At 34.8% G+C, this 17,670-nt stretch overlaps 3 protein-coding genes across 7 annotated transcripts; 1 reads left to right on the forward strand and 2 right to left on the reverse strand.

The window, feature by feature from the left end:
* Positions 1 to 4,396: 4,396 nt before the first annotated feature.
* LOC140886549 (myb-related protein 2-like) lies at positions 4,397 to 9,902 on the reverse strand. Of its 5 annotated transcripts, none has more exons than XM_073293181.1 (7): positions 7,268 to 9,902; positions 6,976 to 7,162; positions 6,813 to 6,889; positions 6,490 to 6,550; positions 6,321 to 6,393; positions 6,154 to 6,223; positions 4,397 to 5,763 (listed from the first exon to the last, which is right to left on the reverse strand). In XM_073293181.1, the coding sequence occupies exons 2-7, from the start codon at positions 7,133 to 7,135 to the stop codon at positions 5,023 to 5,025; spliced, it is 1,182 nt and encodes a 393-aa protein (XP_073149282.1). In that variant the 5' UTR covers positions 7,136 to 7,162; positions 7,268 to 9,902; the 3' UTR covers positions 4,397 to 5,022. The 5 variants fall into 5 exon arrangements, with proteins under 5 accessions (XP_073149282.1, XP_073149280.1, XP_073149284.1 ...); XM_073293179.1 differs by having other exon boundaries at positions 6,976 to 7,194; XM_073293183.1 differs by lacking the exon at positions 6,976 to 7,162 and having other exon boundaries at positions 6,490 to 6,547.
* A 1,944-nt stretch (positions 9,903 to 11,846) lies between these two features.
* LOC140886550 (alpha carbonic anhydrase 1, chloroplastic-like) lies at positions 11,847 to 14,267 on the forward strand. The gene is made up of 6 exons (XM_073293184.1): positions 11,847 to 12,006; positions 12,677 to 12,900; positions 12,977 to 13,083; positions 13,275 to 13,377; positions 13,472 to 13,639; positions 13,966 to 14,267. Exons 1-6 carry the CDS (start codon positions 11,931 to 11,933, stop codon positions 14,089 to 14,091), a joined length of 804 nt encoding a protein of 267 aa, XP_073149285.1. The 5' UTR covers positions 11,847 to 11,930; the 3' UTR covers positions 14,092 to 14,267.
* Positions 14,268 to 15,622: 1,355 nt separating this feature from the next.
* On the reverse strand, positions 15,623 to 16,399 carry LOC140888140 (uncharacterized). Its single transcript, XM_073295828.1, has one exon. The coding sequence runs from the start codon at positions 16,397 to 16,399 to the stop codon at positions 15,623 to 15,625; it is 777 nt and encodes a 258-aa protein (XP_073151929.1).
* Between the last annotated feature and the right edge of the window lie 1,271 nt (positions 16,400 to 17,670).

Genomic DNA, 17,670 nt, shown 5'->3' on the forward strand with positions numbered 1-17,670 from the left:
ATTTCAAAAACCATGAAATGACATTCATCCACAAAAAAACTATTCTATAATTAAGTTAAATATCGTCGTACAACATCATGAGCCACCTGATTAGTTTTTCGTAGGCTGAATTGAATTATCTTTCCATCGGTAAAGGAGCAAGGTTTTCGCACATCCTCGGAAACAGGATCGTCCAAGAGAAAGGTGATGGATTCTTTAAGCCTTGAAGTACCGTAAGCGCATTCGTTTGACTAGCCATTTAATTTATTCCATCCCGACTGTAATGCTCGATTATTATTGATTAATTGAGTCTACATAGTAATTTCTTTTCACTTAAATTTCTTATTCCACCACAAAGTTTTAAATTTAAGCAAGAAGTAATTTCTGTTCTGTAAGATTCCTATTGATTTGAGTCTACAGATTTCTTATGTCTAAGTCTTTTTATTTATAAATCTCAAATTTAATTATTATAACAAGTTTTTGTTTAATAATATTTTTATACTCACATATTATCATGAATTTATGATGCATGCGTTCCACCATTTCCTAAGAAGTTGAACGAGTCAAGGCACGTCAAGTGAGTCAAGTCAAGGTGGTGGCACTTACAAATTATAATGCATCCATTAAGGCAATGCACGTAGCACGTAGCAATATATGAGGATATATATATTTCTTGTCCCATATACTTGCAATAAATTGGAAAATAAACGATTAATTTTTATATGAATTCATTTATACTGGTTTGTTCAATTTATATTAATATATTTGCGATTGTGATGTGTCATGTTGATTCATTTTGAAGATCACTTTGCAACATGCATGGTTCCCCACTTGAGAACTAAAGACACTGCAAATATCTTCTAGGTGGTGATGATAATGAAGATGGGGATCATTTGCCGCCATTCCATTTTCAAGAGGAAATTTTCAAATATCAAGGGGCACCATTTGTTTTTTTATTTTTTTAAAAATAAAATATACCAAATTATTCAAAAATCCCACATTTTATTTTCTAAGAAATGAAAATTTTCAAATATTTAAGTAATATATGTTCACCAATTCAAGTATTATTTATTTATTTTTAATGAGGAACCGACTTGAAGTATTTATTGTATGATAGAAGTCCAAAGATATGATTAGTAACATATATATGTGAAAGGAATTTAAATAAATACAGTGTCCTTTTTTCTTTACATCTGGTAGAGTAGAATGTTTCCGCCAACAACACGTAGTGGTTTCAAGTTTGATTCATGCATGATATGTGACAACAAATATTTGTAAAATAATAAAAAAATAAAATGGATAGATTTGAACAACACGACTATTTTGAAATTCAATTATTTTAACACTCGAGCCAAATGATAAATAATCTCTTTCGCACAAAAGGTGCTTAAGGGGTCTAACCCATTTTATTATTTTTATTAAGATATAATTAAGTGATCCTAATAAAGGAAAAATAAATAAAAGAAATAGTTATTTAATTTGTAAAATTGATCCTCTAAGAGGATTATATATTAATATTTAAGCTTGAAAAGGGTTTATTTGCAGTTTAAATATAACTTAAGAATTTTGCCTAGAAATATAATGAACTCTTCTCATCTGAAGAAAGTGATTTTTAGATATTCAAACACTCTCTAATTTTTGTGATATCAAAACGTCAGAGGTTTTTTGTCCGATGATTGTGAAACAGATGACAGGTCCCATTAAATATTGGATCTCGATTCTATTAGGAGATTCGTTGGAGAAGGAGATTGTTCGAGTGTCGAACCCTCTTAATTCGATGGACATCCAAATTCCGCTGATTTAAAAATAGTTGTTGTCACCCGTTTCCGTGCCTAAACTGATTGAAGTAATCCTTGGGCATGACTATCAACTTTTGCCACCCCACGCTCGAAGAAAGTGAAGGCGTGTAATTCCCTTTTAACTTTGGGTTCTAGATTGCAACTGCGTTTGCACTTTTAGACCAACGATTAGGGACCACCGTCTGCTGACGTGGGCGGCCGCCGGCCGACCACCTTGACCCAATATTTGGCGTTTAAGTAACAATTCTTTTTTATATGTTGATGTTGAAGGTTTTATTGAATAAATATTCAGACAAATATCAAACTCGATATTTGTATAAATATCAATGTTTTAAAAAGCGCTAGTCGGTAGGCGGGCGGTCACCAACCGCCTAGCGCCTAGACCTAAATATCCAATTATTCTTTGTTCATCTTAATATTTCTCTATTAAATATCCAAATATTCAATACAATAACATCAAATTTAAAATGAATTCAAAATAAATAATTAAATATCACAAATTTTCTCTAATTATTATTATCCATAATTTTCTCTACTTATTATTATTATTTTCCATAATTTTCTTGTCTACTCTTTGGAAACGACGTGGAGAGAGTTTTGGTGGAAGGATGAATAAAAAATTTCTTCAGTTTTTTTATTGGGTTTTTAATTTAAAAGACCCGAAAAAAACTATTTTTGTCTAATCCGCCTAGGCTGACCGACTAGCACTTTTCGATTTTTAGAACATTGATAAATAGCACAAAATGATTAGATTTTCATCTGAAAAACCGAGAGCAACGAACTTAGTAGTTTCGTGAATTTTAAAATTTTAAATCCTATTAAAACTAACAGAAATCGAATAAAAAAAAACCGAAGAAAATGGAGATTTTGATGTGGTGTTGTGTAAATAGTATATTTAGTTTTCTTTTTTTCCTTTTGAGAACGAAGAAGTTTTTGGAGAATGCGATTTTTAGTTGTGGAGCAATGACGGATTTTTTAACTAGTGTATTATTTTCAAAAAATATATTTTTGAGTTTTTTTTTCCACAAAATTTTAACTTGGTAACTCTCCAACGATCGAGCTCGTACGCTAGGCTTCACCCGATCCTCTAATTGATCTTGAATGAGCTCCGACAAGCATATTTTAGGCTCCAGATGATTCTTTGTAAAGTAAATTCCAAATTAATCCACGCTGATTTCGAAAAATTAAATACACTAGTGTTATATATGATCTATTCACGATATACATTTTATTTATCGAGAGATTTTATATTATAGCGGGAGAAACACTCCCAGTATATTTGTATGAGATGTTCGTTCGCGAACATTTTACTTAAAAACACATAATGGTATTGATGCGTCTCATATATTTGTTCTCAAGTGAGATGTTCGTCTGAATATCTCGTACAACTTGAGAATCTTTCTTTAAAATGTAGCGTAAAATCATTCATATTTATCTTACGAATTTAGATATTCCATTTAGGTAGAACATTTACATTTTTGGGATATACTGATTAGACAAAGATCCATTGGGAAACTAATTTCATTACAAAACAAATTCTTAAGCAACACCAAACAACAACCAATTTTGTTAGTTCAACTTGTACATCAGACTTGGGTAATTATTGTCTTATCAGGCTGGTTTGGCAGGCTTAATGAATAGGACATCAAAACCAACGTTGTTTAACTTTTCATGGATATTTAATATTTTGGGCATATCTGATATCTATCCAGATTCACCCGCCAAAGTATTCTTACTTTTTGCTAAAGTCCTTCTTTTGGGGAATTTTTCCATTTAATATTTTGCCAATTCTTCTTCAAATAAGTAAAATTTATGATACCCTTTTTGTCTAATCGAATCGATGATAAATATTTCAGATTTTTCAATTTATATTTCTTGTTTGTTCTATCCTGTAAACTATTAAAAAGAGTGAAACATTACTTATAATGTATCGACTAAGGTTAGTATCATGTAAGAGGTCTCGAGACGGTTTGACACGGTCAATATTTGTTATGAAAATTAGTATTACTTTTGACATAAAAAATAATACATTTTTATGAGTCGGGTCAAGTTAAAAGTCTCATAAGAGTTTTTATAATCAAATAAATAAACGCTTCAAATAAATTAAACTCGTGGTTTGGTTATAAGACAGCAATTGGTTAAAACTCATCTATATAAATTCTTTGCTATGTAGTTTAATAATGAAAAATATAGATTAATTTCATATATTGTGGGACACGGAGTATTTCTATTTTCTACCAGATACTATTGTAGCCCAGTAAGGTCTGTTTTATTATGCTGGCCCAATGGACTTTTCTGGGAACCGACCCGCCAAAATTGACCCGCCCATAAACCAGACGCTTCGCGGTAAAATTCCACGCATTTCTTCAAACAAGAATGAAGTTGCGTGACGAAATCAAACAGCAAAAAATCTCCGGTTAATGTATTTTCTCTTTTATGGCGTACGCATGTAATCCAAGTGTTCGAAATTCTATATTCGATGAGCCATTGCTAATGTTCAAGGTATTTTCATGTTAGTTTTAATTTTGTGTGTGTTTACTGCGAGGTGAATTGAACGTTTTGATTCCGGCAATTAAACAAGTATTCCATTTTATCAATTTCTTCGGTTGGTTTCTGCTACTGCTTTTTACTATTTGTTTTTTTGAAACTGCTGTTTTTAATTCTCGAGATCTTCACTTTTCGATATAGCGCTGTGATGGAACCGTTTTTTTATGTTCCGGCGTGAATATTGCTCGCTGCAAAATGGTCAATTGTAAATATTACAATGGCAATTGAATTGTTTTCTTCATTAAGTTTTACGAATTCCCTTTGCAATCTGAATCACAATGCAGCCAGAACTTGTGAAGCATTTAACATGCTTTTTCTCTAATTGGACTAAGTAATTGTTTGAAACGGAATCAATATGCTCGATAGTTCAGCAACGTGAACGCTTGTGAATACATTAATAACTGTTGGTTTCAGTTATGTTTTTACCATGAATGTTGGGCTATTTAGAAGGTTTCTTATATTATGTGAAAAGCATGACTAACTTTTATTTATAAAAATTGTGAATTTTTAAGTCGGATATTTGTGCATGCCATGCACGAATCTCATGAGTCATGGTGTTACAATCTTGAAATGTGCTAGAACTTTTGTTATCTGAATGATTATCCCCTGTTGCCTAATGAACAAGCCAAAACTCGGGCCATCTTTGAACCTATTTCATGATAAATCTTGAGAAGTAGCCTCTAACGAACTTTGCCTCTCAGCCCCAGCTGAAACCATTTAAATCCAACTGCTTGTGACTTGAAGCAACAATATTTTCATCACTTGAGTTCAGGTCCAATTTTGTCGAGAGGACGGGCCTCTCCAGCTGCTTCGATGTCTTCTTCTCTACTTTGAATCCATCAGTATTCTGGTTAAAATATCTAGCATTGGCATCTGCTTCTTTCAACATTTCCAATGAAAATTTGCCAGCACTGTTCCATTTACCTTCTTGAAGCCCAATTCTCATTGATAAATTATCTGGGTTGGTTTCTCTATCAACTGTTACATCCAAGTTGTCGTTCTCCACGGAAAGATAATTTCTGCTCTCTTTTGGATCTTCATGCCATCTAAGTTTAGTTTTCGGAAGCCTTGATTTGCTGTCGTTCTCCCTTGGGTCTGTAGGTGCTCTAAAATTTATAGGTTTTAAGCCCTCTAGACTGCTGTATTGTTCTTGGTCCCTTGTAGAACCCACGCATGCGGATAGTTTGTCGTTCACTGAATTTGTTGGCTGAGCTGTTTGTGTTTGCTGCAGGCACATATTTGCAAGTTCTTTTATTCCTGAAAAATTAGAATTCAGGCACTGGGTGGATGACACCAAACCAGATAACTGAACCTTGGCAACATCTAGACCAACTACTCCTTCCATGCGCTGTCTTCCGAGTGTTTCCTGAGCCTTCTCTAGCACTTCCTGCAAATATTTACCCTGAGCCTCTATACGGAGCTGTAAATGGCGTTGTACCTATGGAAATAGAGGAAACCTTGTTATAACTGGAGCATAATGCTTTTCCTATCTTTTGAATGATTTGCAAGCTGCAACCATTTGCATATCCAAATTTTTTCGTTGAAACTTAGAAGAAATTCTGATAAATTTTATTGGAATATTTGCAGTACAGAAGATAATAAAGTCATTATCTTAAACATGTTAGTGAGGATATTTTCTTTGTGGAAACGGGCATACCGTGATGCATCTCTTCACAAAAGTTGATAGCCTTTCAGGTGGTTTTTTGTGGTAAAAGAATACATGTTGTCCATGGGTAGAGAGTTTGGGTAGCATTCACACTTATTTTTTTAGCAGAATAATTTAGATCTGTGTATCACTAAATAAATGAAAGTTTCTGGTATCATTTACCTCCAGCTGATCGTTTAGCCTTCGTTGCACTTCGATTTGCATTTGTATCGCTTCGCCTAGATGAATATTACTGAACATATGATGCCACAGTCACAACAGAGTAACAGTGCTAGTTTGATATTTATAGAATGGCAATTAAACATGAGATAAGGTTTTTCAGTAGCTACTTTGTTGTTTGGGTTGCCATGTTACGGTCGGTCATCTGCATTATATTTGCCTCTGTCATTATTTGTCCAGTTGCTGCAATCAGTCACCCGAATAAGAGATATATATATAATTCCGTGTGATATATGTATGGTGTAAAGCAATATTCCTGGATATTATTTGACATGTTACCTGCTTTATTACTCCCATCATTGACTTGTCCATGAAGGTTTTTACCAAGTCTGTATTTCTGCTATATAGAAAAATCATAAATTTCACAGATCTATGCACCATATTTACAAGTTAGGGAAACATGCAACAAAAACGAGGACTCGCTTGAGTCTTTGTAGTTGAGAATTTCGTTCAAATATCATGCATCTCTTATTGAATAAAGCAGCTGTTTCTTAGATGGGTTAAATCTTAAGTTTCCACACAATTTAGTGTGGTGTAATTTATCGTTTAATTGACTGGACTATTTTCCGTTCTGTATGTTAGCAAGATATTAAAAATTTTACCTGAAGATGACTCTTCAAGTGGTATAAGGTTAAGCCTTGAATTCCCATGACCTTCAAGACTGATTTTGGAGTAGCTTCTGCAAGAGAGGGAAGCGTATCAGTTTTCTGGATGCAGAAGCATATAGTTTGGTACTACAGAGCTTGCAACATCGTTTATGTTTACTTTCTGCTCCACCCAATTGATTTACTGCTTTTATGAATCGCTCATGGAGGTCAGGTGTCCACTTAAGTCTTGGCTTAGCATCAGTGGAGAGTACAAGTCCGGAATCTTCAGTAACTTTTGCACCTTGAAATGACAAGGGCCTTTCAGGAGGAATGGACATCCTGGATGATGGATGAATGATGTTTCCCTGGTGGTAGGGATGATGATACATATTGCTGGCTTCAATATAGTAATTTGCAATTATTAGCTTCACGTAAAGGCAGGAAAGCAATCTGTACAAGGAAATGTCTACCTGAAAAGGATTGAGTCTGCCTGTCCTTATGCACTTGCACCTGCTCTATTACTTTCCTTGTATGTCACTTGCTTGCTTCAACATTTTTTTCACTTTCTAAGGTTGAGTTTAGCTGCCTTTTAAGTGGAGAGATGGAGCATGGTGTAAAATACAAGTGAGGCATAGAATCTAGGACATGACCAACAGAACATCAGGTCCAATCATAAAACTGTAACTTTAAAAAGATATGTTGGCCTTCCATCTTCACACATCTGTGGGTCCTCACTTGTAACATTCCTTTCCATTTTCAGATAGCGGCACTACCAATATACAATTCCTCTTCATTATGACTTACAATAGGTACAAGAATAGATCCACACACAGTCTTTCTTTACAGAGCACGCACAGTTATTATCTGGCAGAATTTAAGAACCTCATTCGCAGAATGAAATCTGAAAAATTTTCTCCTCTGATGTGGATTGAAGAACTATGTATATTGTGTTCAATCCTTCAAAGTCCTGTTGTTTTGGAAAAGGTGATTCTGCTGACTGGAGGGTGAGGCATCTATTTAACATAGGATACATACACATCAAAGGGTAAACAGCTGGTGAAATTTGGTTGCTTGTGATTGCTTGAAGACCACATTGAGTAACAAATGAAATTTTTATCTCCACAACCTATCCTTTTTGAATATTTTATTTATGGGCAGTGTAGAATTGAGGCTGCAACGATTTGGATGCATCTTGAACTTGGTTATTGGCTAGAAGTAAGAAACTATTCAGCTATCTGGAGTGCATAGACTTCAAATTTCAACACCATGTCATCTTACTACAAGTTCTTGATCCACTCACTCCTACCCTTACTCAAATTGATTAATATTTGAATACAAGTAACAGATTATTTTTGCTAAAGGAATTTATTGCCGAGAAGAAGATTTCTTCTATGTGCTGCATGCATTTCCTTCTGTGCTGTCTCATTATGATGAATATTATGTGAATACTTGTGCTTTTTTTCATTTTTGTTGTAATGGTCACTGACTTTGGTCTTGCCACTTAATATCATTGTCATTCTAAACTATTAGGAGAAGTGCTTGCATCGAATTTAATATGAATCGATGCAAACTTATTTAACCTTTTTGTGGCAAAGGATTTCTTGTTACGTGAGTGTATTCATAACATGTTGAAATATGTAATCTATGTAGGAGCAAAACTTATGGCATACATAAAAGTTCTTTGTGCTCTTGTCCAGTGGCTTTTATTATTTGGTGTGAATATTAGGAAATGAGAGTAGGACCTAACTCACCTCAAAAGCTAGCTCAAGAGGTGAGAGTTGCCCTTGTTTATATTAAGGGCTCCCAGGAACTATATCCTATCGATGTGGGACAATATTTCAACACACCTCCAGGAATGAACATCTGGATTATCTGGAGCGTGGAGATATTAACGGGTGACCTAACTATAGGCAGCCCAATTATGGGCGGTCCAACAGACACAGAGGGTCTGGGCTTTGATACCATGTTAGAAATTGGCTTTGACCTAACTCACCTCAAAAGCTAGCTCAAGAGAGGAGGTTTGCCCTTGTTTATATAAAGGGCTCCCAGGTTATTCAGTGAACCGATGTGGAACACAAACTAAAACACCAACACACCCCTCTCACGCCCAGGAATAAAACGACTGGAATGTAGGGGTTGTCCAACACATAACTGTGGAACCCGGGCTCTGATACCATGTTAGGAAATGAGACTAGGACCTAACTCACCTCAAAATCTAGCTCAAGAGGTGAGAGTTGCCCTTGTCTATATTAAGGGCTCCCAGGAACTCTATCCTATCGATGTGGGACAATATTTAAACAGTGACCCGTATCCACGTCATTCTAACCTTCGTATTTAAAATAGGCTTCTGAATGCATTCTATCCGCATTCCTCCAAAAGATAATACAAATTATTTTGTTCCTTGCTCTAAGACTGCATTAAATATAGCTTGAAAGGATTAATAAAATCTGAAATTATTGCCTCAGTGATCAACTCAGTATTCTTCACTTTTGAAAGTTCTGCTCCATCAAAATGGAGATATATAGTTCAGTGACATTTTTAACATGGAGAACACATTCAGAAGTCAGTCAGTTGTGCTGATATATATTTTGATAAACGCATATGTTGATTAAGCATGTGTTAGGAAGATAAAACATTATCAGCAAAAAGAGAAAAGAGGCCAGTTTCTATGAATAAAACAGTAAGTTGGTCACTGGGCCACTTATGGCTTAATATGTGTGTCCGTTAACTGTAAAGTTTGGTTAAGAAGTTCAAGACTTCACATCTTCATGATTAAATCTTCATTTCATATGATTCAAAGCAAATGATATTTCTATCTTTTCAATTATGCCTGTGTGTCACTTGGTCCGCAGCCTGGCTGGAGTAGGATAGTAAAGATGGAATATCATGTAGTTCTTTCTCTATAAGCTACATAAGACGGAGAGGGTTTTAAACAGCTGCTACTGCATTTATAGTTATGTAAGAAGTGTCTTATATTTATACCATTTATTGGCGCCGTTTCCACAAAACGATCATTGAAGTGATTAATGTACGTGGGAAGTACAAACAGTTGCTTTTCCTTGATGTTGCAACACAACCAGAACTGCTGTCCTCTGAGATTGTAAGGTATGACAGGCACAATTGGCTTTTACCATGACATTCTAAAGTTGTTCTGCTTTGTTTTTACAGTTACATTCTAAAACTGCTCCTGCCTATATCTAACATGGATGCATAATACTCTTCACTTTAGACGAGAGAAATTGGATTATTATTCTTTCTTGTACTTGAAACTTTTCTTATATTGGAACCTTGGCGTTCGATTTCATATTTCGTGAGGAATGAACTTACATTTAATCGACGAATATATTATCAGATGGACTCGTGTAGACCTATAGACCACACAAAATTTTTAACTGAATCATATAAAGATAGAAATGACCACGGAATACTATTCGCGCATGATTTGCAAGGAAAGTTTGATTCTAGGGAATGGAACTTAAGAATATTAGCTCAAAATAAAACTGAGGGGGGGCGTATTCTCAAGTTAAGAATTTTGCTTATTCTTCTCTACCAGGGCCACCAAACATGGGTTCCCACTTTCCCCTTCCATTCTTTATTATTTGCGTAACATAGTTTTATACTGCATCTCATTAGGCATATCAATTATTCGTCCAAATTAGTGCTGTTCTTTTTCAAGATTTTTGCTATTTTTCACTTTGTACTTTTTATTCTCTGTATTCCTTTTTATGAATCATAGACTGCCATTTAGCCAGATTTCATTGGTCTTGGTAAAGTGTAAGCAAGTTGGGAGGGCGGCTTTGGCCTTTGAGTCTGGTGTGTTGTGTTCTAAAAGAACGAGCACATTTAGGAACGTGATCCTAGTTTTGTACTTTGTTTATGAAATAGTGACTTGGGGAGCATGAAATTCATGTATGTATTGATATTACATTCTTAATCCACTAGTTTACACGTTTTTTTTTATAAAAAAAATTAATCATTTTTCACTGAAGTGTCAACATGAAATCAAAAAATCTAAAAATTGTTGACATAGTGCTAGTCTGCTAGATATCGTTTATGTGTCGGATTCCGCGTCAGCATTCTGATAAAAATAAAACCCAACAAAAAAAAATGCAAGTCGGTGAACTTTTTACTACTTACGGCTTACCGGTGATAACCGAAAATGAAAAACCCAATGACCCTGGTGGACTACTGAGAGCTAGAAGTGAAACGAATTTCCTCCTCCAATCAAATATCTAAGGCCTCGATTTGGGCCATATCTTCGACCGAACTGAATTTTGCTGTATACTCTCCTATGTGATATGATATTAGTAAGGACAAATTTCTTGTTTCAACTCTTGTGCTAAGCATAGTTGACGAATATCTACGGTATCTTTTACAATGCCGACATAATCATAGTCTGCCATTTGACTAAATCGAATTAATATTGTGGGAGTCGTATTCAGGTCCATCCCACAAACTTATGCTCGATAGGATTTGGAACCTGTCTATATTGATAACTAATCTCGTAATTAATTATCGATGATAAATCACGGTCTCTCTCTCTCTAATTTTCATGGGTTTTGTTTATCGATGCATTTAGAGTTTAGATCATGAACAATCATTGCAACTACAATCACTAAAATATTGTAATTATTCAAATAATGTGCATCACTTATTAAAATATTACTCGAATACACAAATGAAAACAAATAGATAAAATTGAGATTGGGTACCCCATCTATGAAAATCAATGGCCAAGTTGCTGCTTGTATGCACAAAACTGTAAAGTATTCAAATACATATACTCGTCGACAAAATTCACGTGCTCAAGCTCAACCATTACAATCAGCAAAATTGATGGTTTCTACTTTCTATGTATTTTAAAAAATGTAATTTCAAATATACTGGTTTCTATAAATCAAAATGTTATATTTTGTATATTTTTTTTTCGATTATTATAATACTCGAGCCAAAACGTTGGATGAAATAAGGAAGTCGTATCAAACACGAGAGTTCAATGGAGTAGGTAGCAATTGTTTGGGGTTATCTTTTGCTATAAAACAATTTATTCAGCAACTCAAATTAGACAGTATTCATTAATTATTCAATAATAATTTGTGCACAGCTCTGTCCTGGGGAGGAAGAAGAAGTTAAATGGCAGCTCGTGTGGCTTTGTTCAGCCTTGCACTCACTCTGCTCATTGTCAACTCGTTTGCTACTTACTCACTCCGTACACTTCTCATCTCTCTCTTTCTCTCTCGATCTTCCCCACCCCTCATCACCAGCTTGCAAGTGGCTCAGACGAGTTTTCGAGCTATTTGAGCTATATTCTAGTCGAGTTCAAGTTAATTCGCAACATTTTAAGTCGAGCCATATTTAGTTAGTGTTTTAGAATACTTCTAGGAAATATTTTTGAGTTTTTCCTACATAAAATTTGTAAATTTTGCGAAGAAAAGCTCAAAAGTGCTTCCTAAAAGCATTCCAAAACACTACCTTATTGTCACAAGGGTTGTGTATTAGTTTAAAGTTTGATATTTGATGGAGCTCGAGTCGAATTCAAGATATTCCAGTTGACTGGAATCACAGAATATTCTTGAGTTCCACTCATATTGATTTTTTAGTACTCAAATTACAAACATATAGTGAATTGTTTCCTTAACTACATGGTGAATATATACTGGTTGATTTGACAAAGGGGTGGCAGAACTCTGAGTCATTTCCGTTGGCAATGAATTTATTCCTCTAGATTGTTGATTTGCTAATTCGAGTCAAGATTAAATATCATAATACTCGAGCTCGACTCAACTGAACTATTGAAATAGGTTCAAGTTATATATCTTTGTGTATAAATATATATAATATGCTTATGACCATCTTCATAATACATTTGTAATCATCAGAGGCTGCTGACCAGCCCCTTCTTCAGTTCACATACTCTGGAGCCACAGGGCCTGAGAAATGGGCAAGCCTTAATCCAAAATTCTCATTATGTGCAACTGGGAAATCCCAATCACCAATCAATATTGTGGATGAAGCAGTGGTTGCGAACAAGAACTTGAAGCCATTGCTCAGAGCATACCATCCTGTGAATGGTACTCTGACTGATGTTAGATTCACTGTTGTGGTTAGTAGCTTCATTTTACAACAAGTTTTGCCTTTTTTACGGTTCGACAGCAAATTTAGAAGTATTGTTGATGCAGGTGGCGTACCCAGAGGATTCGGGGTGGCTGATTGTAGATGGCAAGAAGTATGCCTTGAAACAGATGCATTGGCATTCTCCTTCTGAGCATAGAATTAATGGAAAGCGGTATTATATATGTTGATCTTTCTTGATTTGCACTTTTGCAGTACTAGTGGTACTAGTTTGGTACATTTTGCATGACCAAATCTAGTGTTATTTTCAAAATTGTTGTTTTATGTCGTAATAATTCATCCTTTAAAATCTTGTGTTTGTATCTTGCAACCTCATTTTTTTCCGTATATGAACACAAAACACAGATTTGCAGCGGAGCTTCATATGGTTCACGTTTCTGAAGATGGAAAAGTTGCGGTGCTCGGATACCTTTTCAAATATGGACATCCCGATCCCATTCTTGGGCAGGTGAAAATAGGCCGGAATACGTACACATACGTCAAATTTCATCGTGACAAACCACATGCTAGATATATTCAACGTCTCATGTGTTCGCATGCAGATACATAACAAGTTGAATGAATTGGCCTACGACGAATCGGCACAGCTCAAGCTGGTCCCGTTTCACCCGGCCGTGTTGAAGGAAAATCCTCGCAAGTATTACAAATACATTGGCTCCTTCAGCGCTCCTCCTTGCACGGAAAATGTCATCTACATCATCGTTGGAAAGGTATATATATGAATCAAATTTCAAATTTTATTGTGTATGTATTTTTATATTTCAGAAACCTATTTTCAAACTTTTTTCATCGATCAATCTTGATCATTCGGAAGTTATTTTTATATTTCAATATCATATGTATTAGAAATTATAATCTATCAATGACTTGTAGCTCATCTGACATCAAAGTCTTAAGTTTGTGACGATATCTCAAGTTCGAAACTCAATTGTAACAAATCTCTTTTACAACTTAAAAAAACAATTATAATGATTTTTTTTATTGTAATAATCTTATATATATATATATATTGATAATTAACGTGTGAATAATGTAGGTGAGATCAATTTCGAGAGATCAAGTGCAAGCACTCAAGGCACCATTAGATATACAGTGCAAGAATAATGCCAGGCCTTATCAGCCACTTAATGGAAGACACGTGGAGCTATACGATGAAGAGTAGCCTATGATTCACGCCAATCGCGACCGTCCAACTTACCTAGTAATTGGTTCTAAAACGATAATATATATACATATACGTAAGTGTGTGGGTGTGATTATGTGTGTTTTCCATATAAAATGTATTTAAATGTTGTTGTATTTGACATTTTAAAAATAATTCTCTACAAGTTTCTTATATGTTCTAGCTAAGCTAATGATTGATGTTGTAGCAAGTTAATTTCTTCCAATCGATTGATTGCATATAAGTTATTGCTATTGTGCAAGTATGATTTGCTTTAAAATAATTGGAGCAGATTATTTAAATTTCTCATCTACTCTTTGAAGTTGACATTCCAACTATTACTAACTCATCTAATTACGATTATAATTTTACATCAAATTATAATTATATTGTAAAGATTCCCAGTTGTTTTCATTAGATCGAGTTTAGAATTTTATGTTTTGTCATCAAAATTCAAAACATTCTAAGAGTTAAAATGTCTTCAACCAAGTCTCCTCTAATTGTCAGGTCCTTTTATTTATTTAATTTTTTTTAAGTGAAGTGTGATGATTGTTACAATTGAGTATCAAACTTGAAACATTGTCTCAAATTCAAGATCTTGATAACAGATGAACTACAAGATATCAGCTCAAGTCCTTCTATTTTGTTGTGGGTGTGTGTATAAATTATAATTTCAAGAGATCGAGCCTAGCACTCAAGACACCATTATATGCGTACTCCAATGCAGCACAATTCTCGAACGTGGTTTATTTAATTACACAATTATCGTCATCATAATCATTACTATTATTATTATTATTATTATTCAACTATCAGTATCATTTTATGAGCAATTTTAAATATTATTATTCTTTTTTTTAGGATAAAATTTTTTTTTGGGAGAATAAAGTAAACTTGAAATTTTATTAAAAAAGGTTGAGAAATGTTTCTTAAAAGTTATCTCAATTCAAATACTGCTTAAATGGCTGAATTATTGTATCACAAAAGAGGCCAAATTAATTATCACGTCAACCCTTATAAGTCAACAAAATTTTCCCCTTAACTAAATCAAATCTATCTATTTTTTTAAAAAATAAAAATAAAACTAGTAAATTTATATGACGCGTGAATTGTGTACAACACATGCATGTGTTTTATATTCCAAAACTTATTATTTTATTATTTGGTGGGATATCAAAATTTAAGTCGTATTATTTCACATCCTTAATTTGAAAAGTATTGGAAAATATATATTCACAAATAATTCCAAAGATGCGTTTCACACATATATAAATAAATGAAACTGAAACATAGACAAAATATTGACCAGATATATTCAAATATAAATATCTTCTTCTTTTTATTTTCTTTTTTTCTTACTGTACAATAGCAAACAACATAAAATTCAAAAGAATTTACAGCTCTGGAAAAAAAAAAAAGAGGAAAAAAATAAAAGTCAATATATCTACATTAAAATAAAATTAACCGTAAAAACCTGCCGTGTAAGAAAACGGTTGTTCAACGAACCTCCACGTGATCCACCGCTTCACCGTCACGCGCCACCGGATTGGAAACTAGGCAGTCCAATATCCGGCCGTCGCCCTGACGAGAACCGCTTCATACCCCCTAGACCAGGCGGCTCCGCCACTCTTTCTCCGTCCAGTACTTTCACACTCATACTCTTCCGCGGAGGTTCAAGTTCAACCGCCGCCGCCGCGGGCTCTTCCTCCACAGCTTCCATTACCTTCCTGCTCCCCGGTTTCCTAACACCCTTTCTAAACCGGAACATGCTCATTATCCTCGAATATAACCCGGTTTTCTCCTTCTCCACCGGTTTGATCTCTCCCCTTCTCGACCTCCGCCGGCAGCGCTTAGATCTCACTCTCCCCATGCAAGAAACCTTCGGCGAACCCGGTTCTGTTACAGACACCGACGATGCGAACCGGTTCGGAAACAGCCTTATATTGACCGGTTTACACGTCCTCCTCTTGGTATCAACCTGGGCCTTTGGCAACCGGAGAATCGACGCTTTAGACATCAACTTCGCCGATAATTTCTGAGAACTTGGGTTCAGATTCCGGTTCGGACTCGAGTTGTTTGCGTAGCCTTTGGTGGATTCTTTGCGCGTGCGATCGAACCAATCGTATTCCGCGTCCTTTGACAGCCAAAAAGATCCCGATGGCAAGTCCGGCGTCACATCGGCGGCGCAGTCTGCAGCTTCGCCGTCCGCGGAGGTGTCCTCCGCCAGTGTTTCGCAGGAGATTTTGCGATCGTTGCCTCCTCCTCCTGCGCAGGCAGAAACTAAGGTTTCGATATCGACTTGAGGCATTAATGGGGATATTGTAGAAGTTGTTTTCAAGACACAAACTTCCCTTGAGAATTAAATGGAACGAGGGGCTAAAATATTAATAGCTTCATTTAACTTCTAATATAAGTTTATTGTATTTATATTAAAAAAATTTGAATTAATTATATATCATACTATATTTATTTATTTATTGCTTATTAGGTAGCATTTGGTAGGAGTTAAAATTTCAACAAGTTTGAATGCTATTTTTTGTTTTTTTTTCATTCAAAAATGGTCAATTTACATGATTATACATTAAAAAATTAACTATTTTTAAAAGGGATTTTGACTTATTGAATTTGTGAACATGCGAATAAATTGATCGATATCTTCCATCAAATTTTCTTGGAAAATAATGTTTTTGGTTTATTAACTTGTCCATGTTTTGGTTTTGATTTATTAATATTTCAAAATTTGGTTATGTTACACTAAATTTTAATGTTCAATGATTTTGATCCAACTGCACACGTGTCAGCTAGACATTGACACACGTCAGCATTTTCAAAACATGGACAAGTTAATGGACCCAAAAAAATATGTTCTCAATTTTGTTATTCATTAATCCATCCAATTAGAAACATGGACAAATTAATGGATCAAAAAATATTTTACCAATTTTCAAAAAAAAGTGTTGACCCCGAAGGGACCCCATCTCACATGAGTCAGAGACTCATTGGCTCATGCGGAGGTTAAATCGAGGGATGTGCACGAGCGGCAGAGACCTGAGGGAGGGAGCAACATGGTCAACCCCCAGAGCACACCCCACAATATTTCAGTAGAGAATATGCTTCACACGAGGATCGAACCCGCAACGTTCGAGAATTTCTTCCTACATCACCTTAAGTCTTACCAACTCGTCTATGTCTCCGCTTGCATTTTCCCAATTTTGCTAGCTCAACACGTGGTTAGTGTCTTTTCATTTAATCAATTTCGTGATAGATCGAATATAAATTATTAATTTGTAATTAATAAAAACAAGAAATTATAATTATATATATAATATATAATAAATAAATGGTACGGAGTTCCATCCACCTTTCTCGTAAATAGTTTTATTGATATGTCATACATTAATATTTTTCTTAAATTATATTGTAGCATGATATTATCGGACCAATGCATGTGGTATAGGGGTGGTTGGTTGTCCAAATTAAATCAAGCGTGTACTTTTTACCCAAATAAATTAATTATTAATACTGGCATGCAATTAATTATTGGTCCATCCTGAAACAATAATTAATAACATTGATTTG

This window comes from Henckelia pumila, chromosome 3 (genome assembly GCF_033568475.1).
Source record: "Henckelia pumila isolate YLH828 chromosome 3, ASM3356847v2, whole genome shotgun sequence".
NCBI classification, from domain to species: domain Eukaryota; kingdom Viridiplantae; phylum Streptophyta; class Magnoliopsida; order Lamiales; family Gesneriaceae; genus Henckelia; species Henckelia pumila.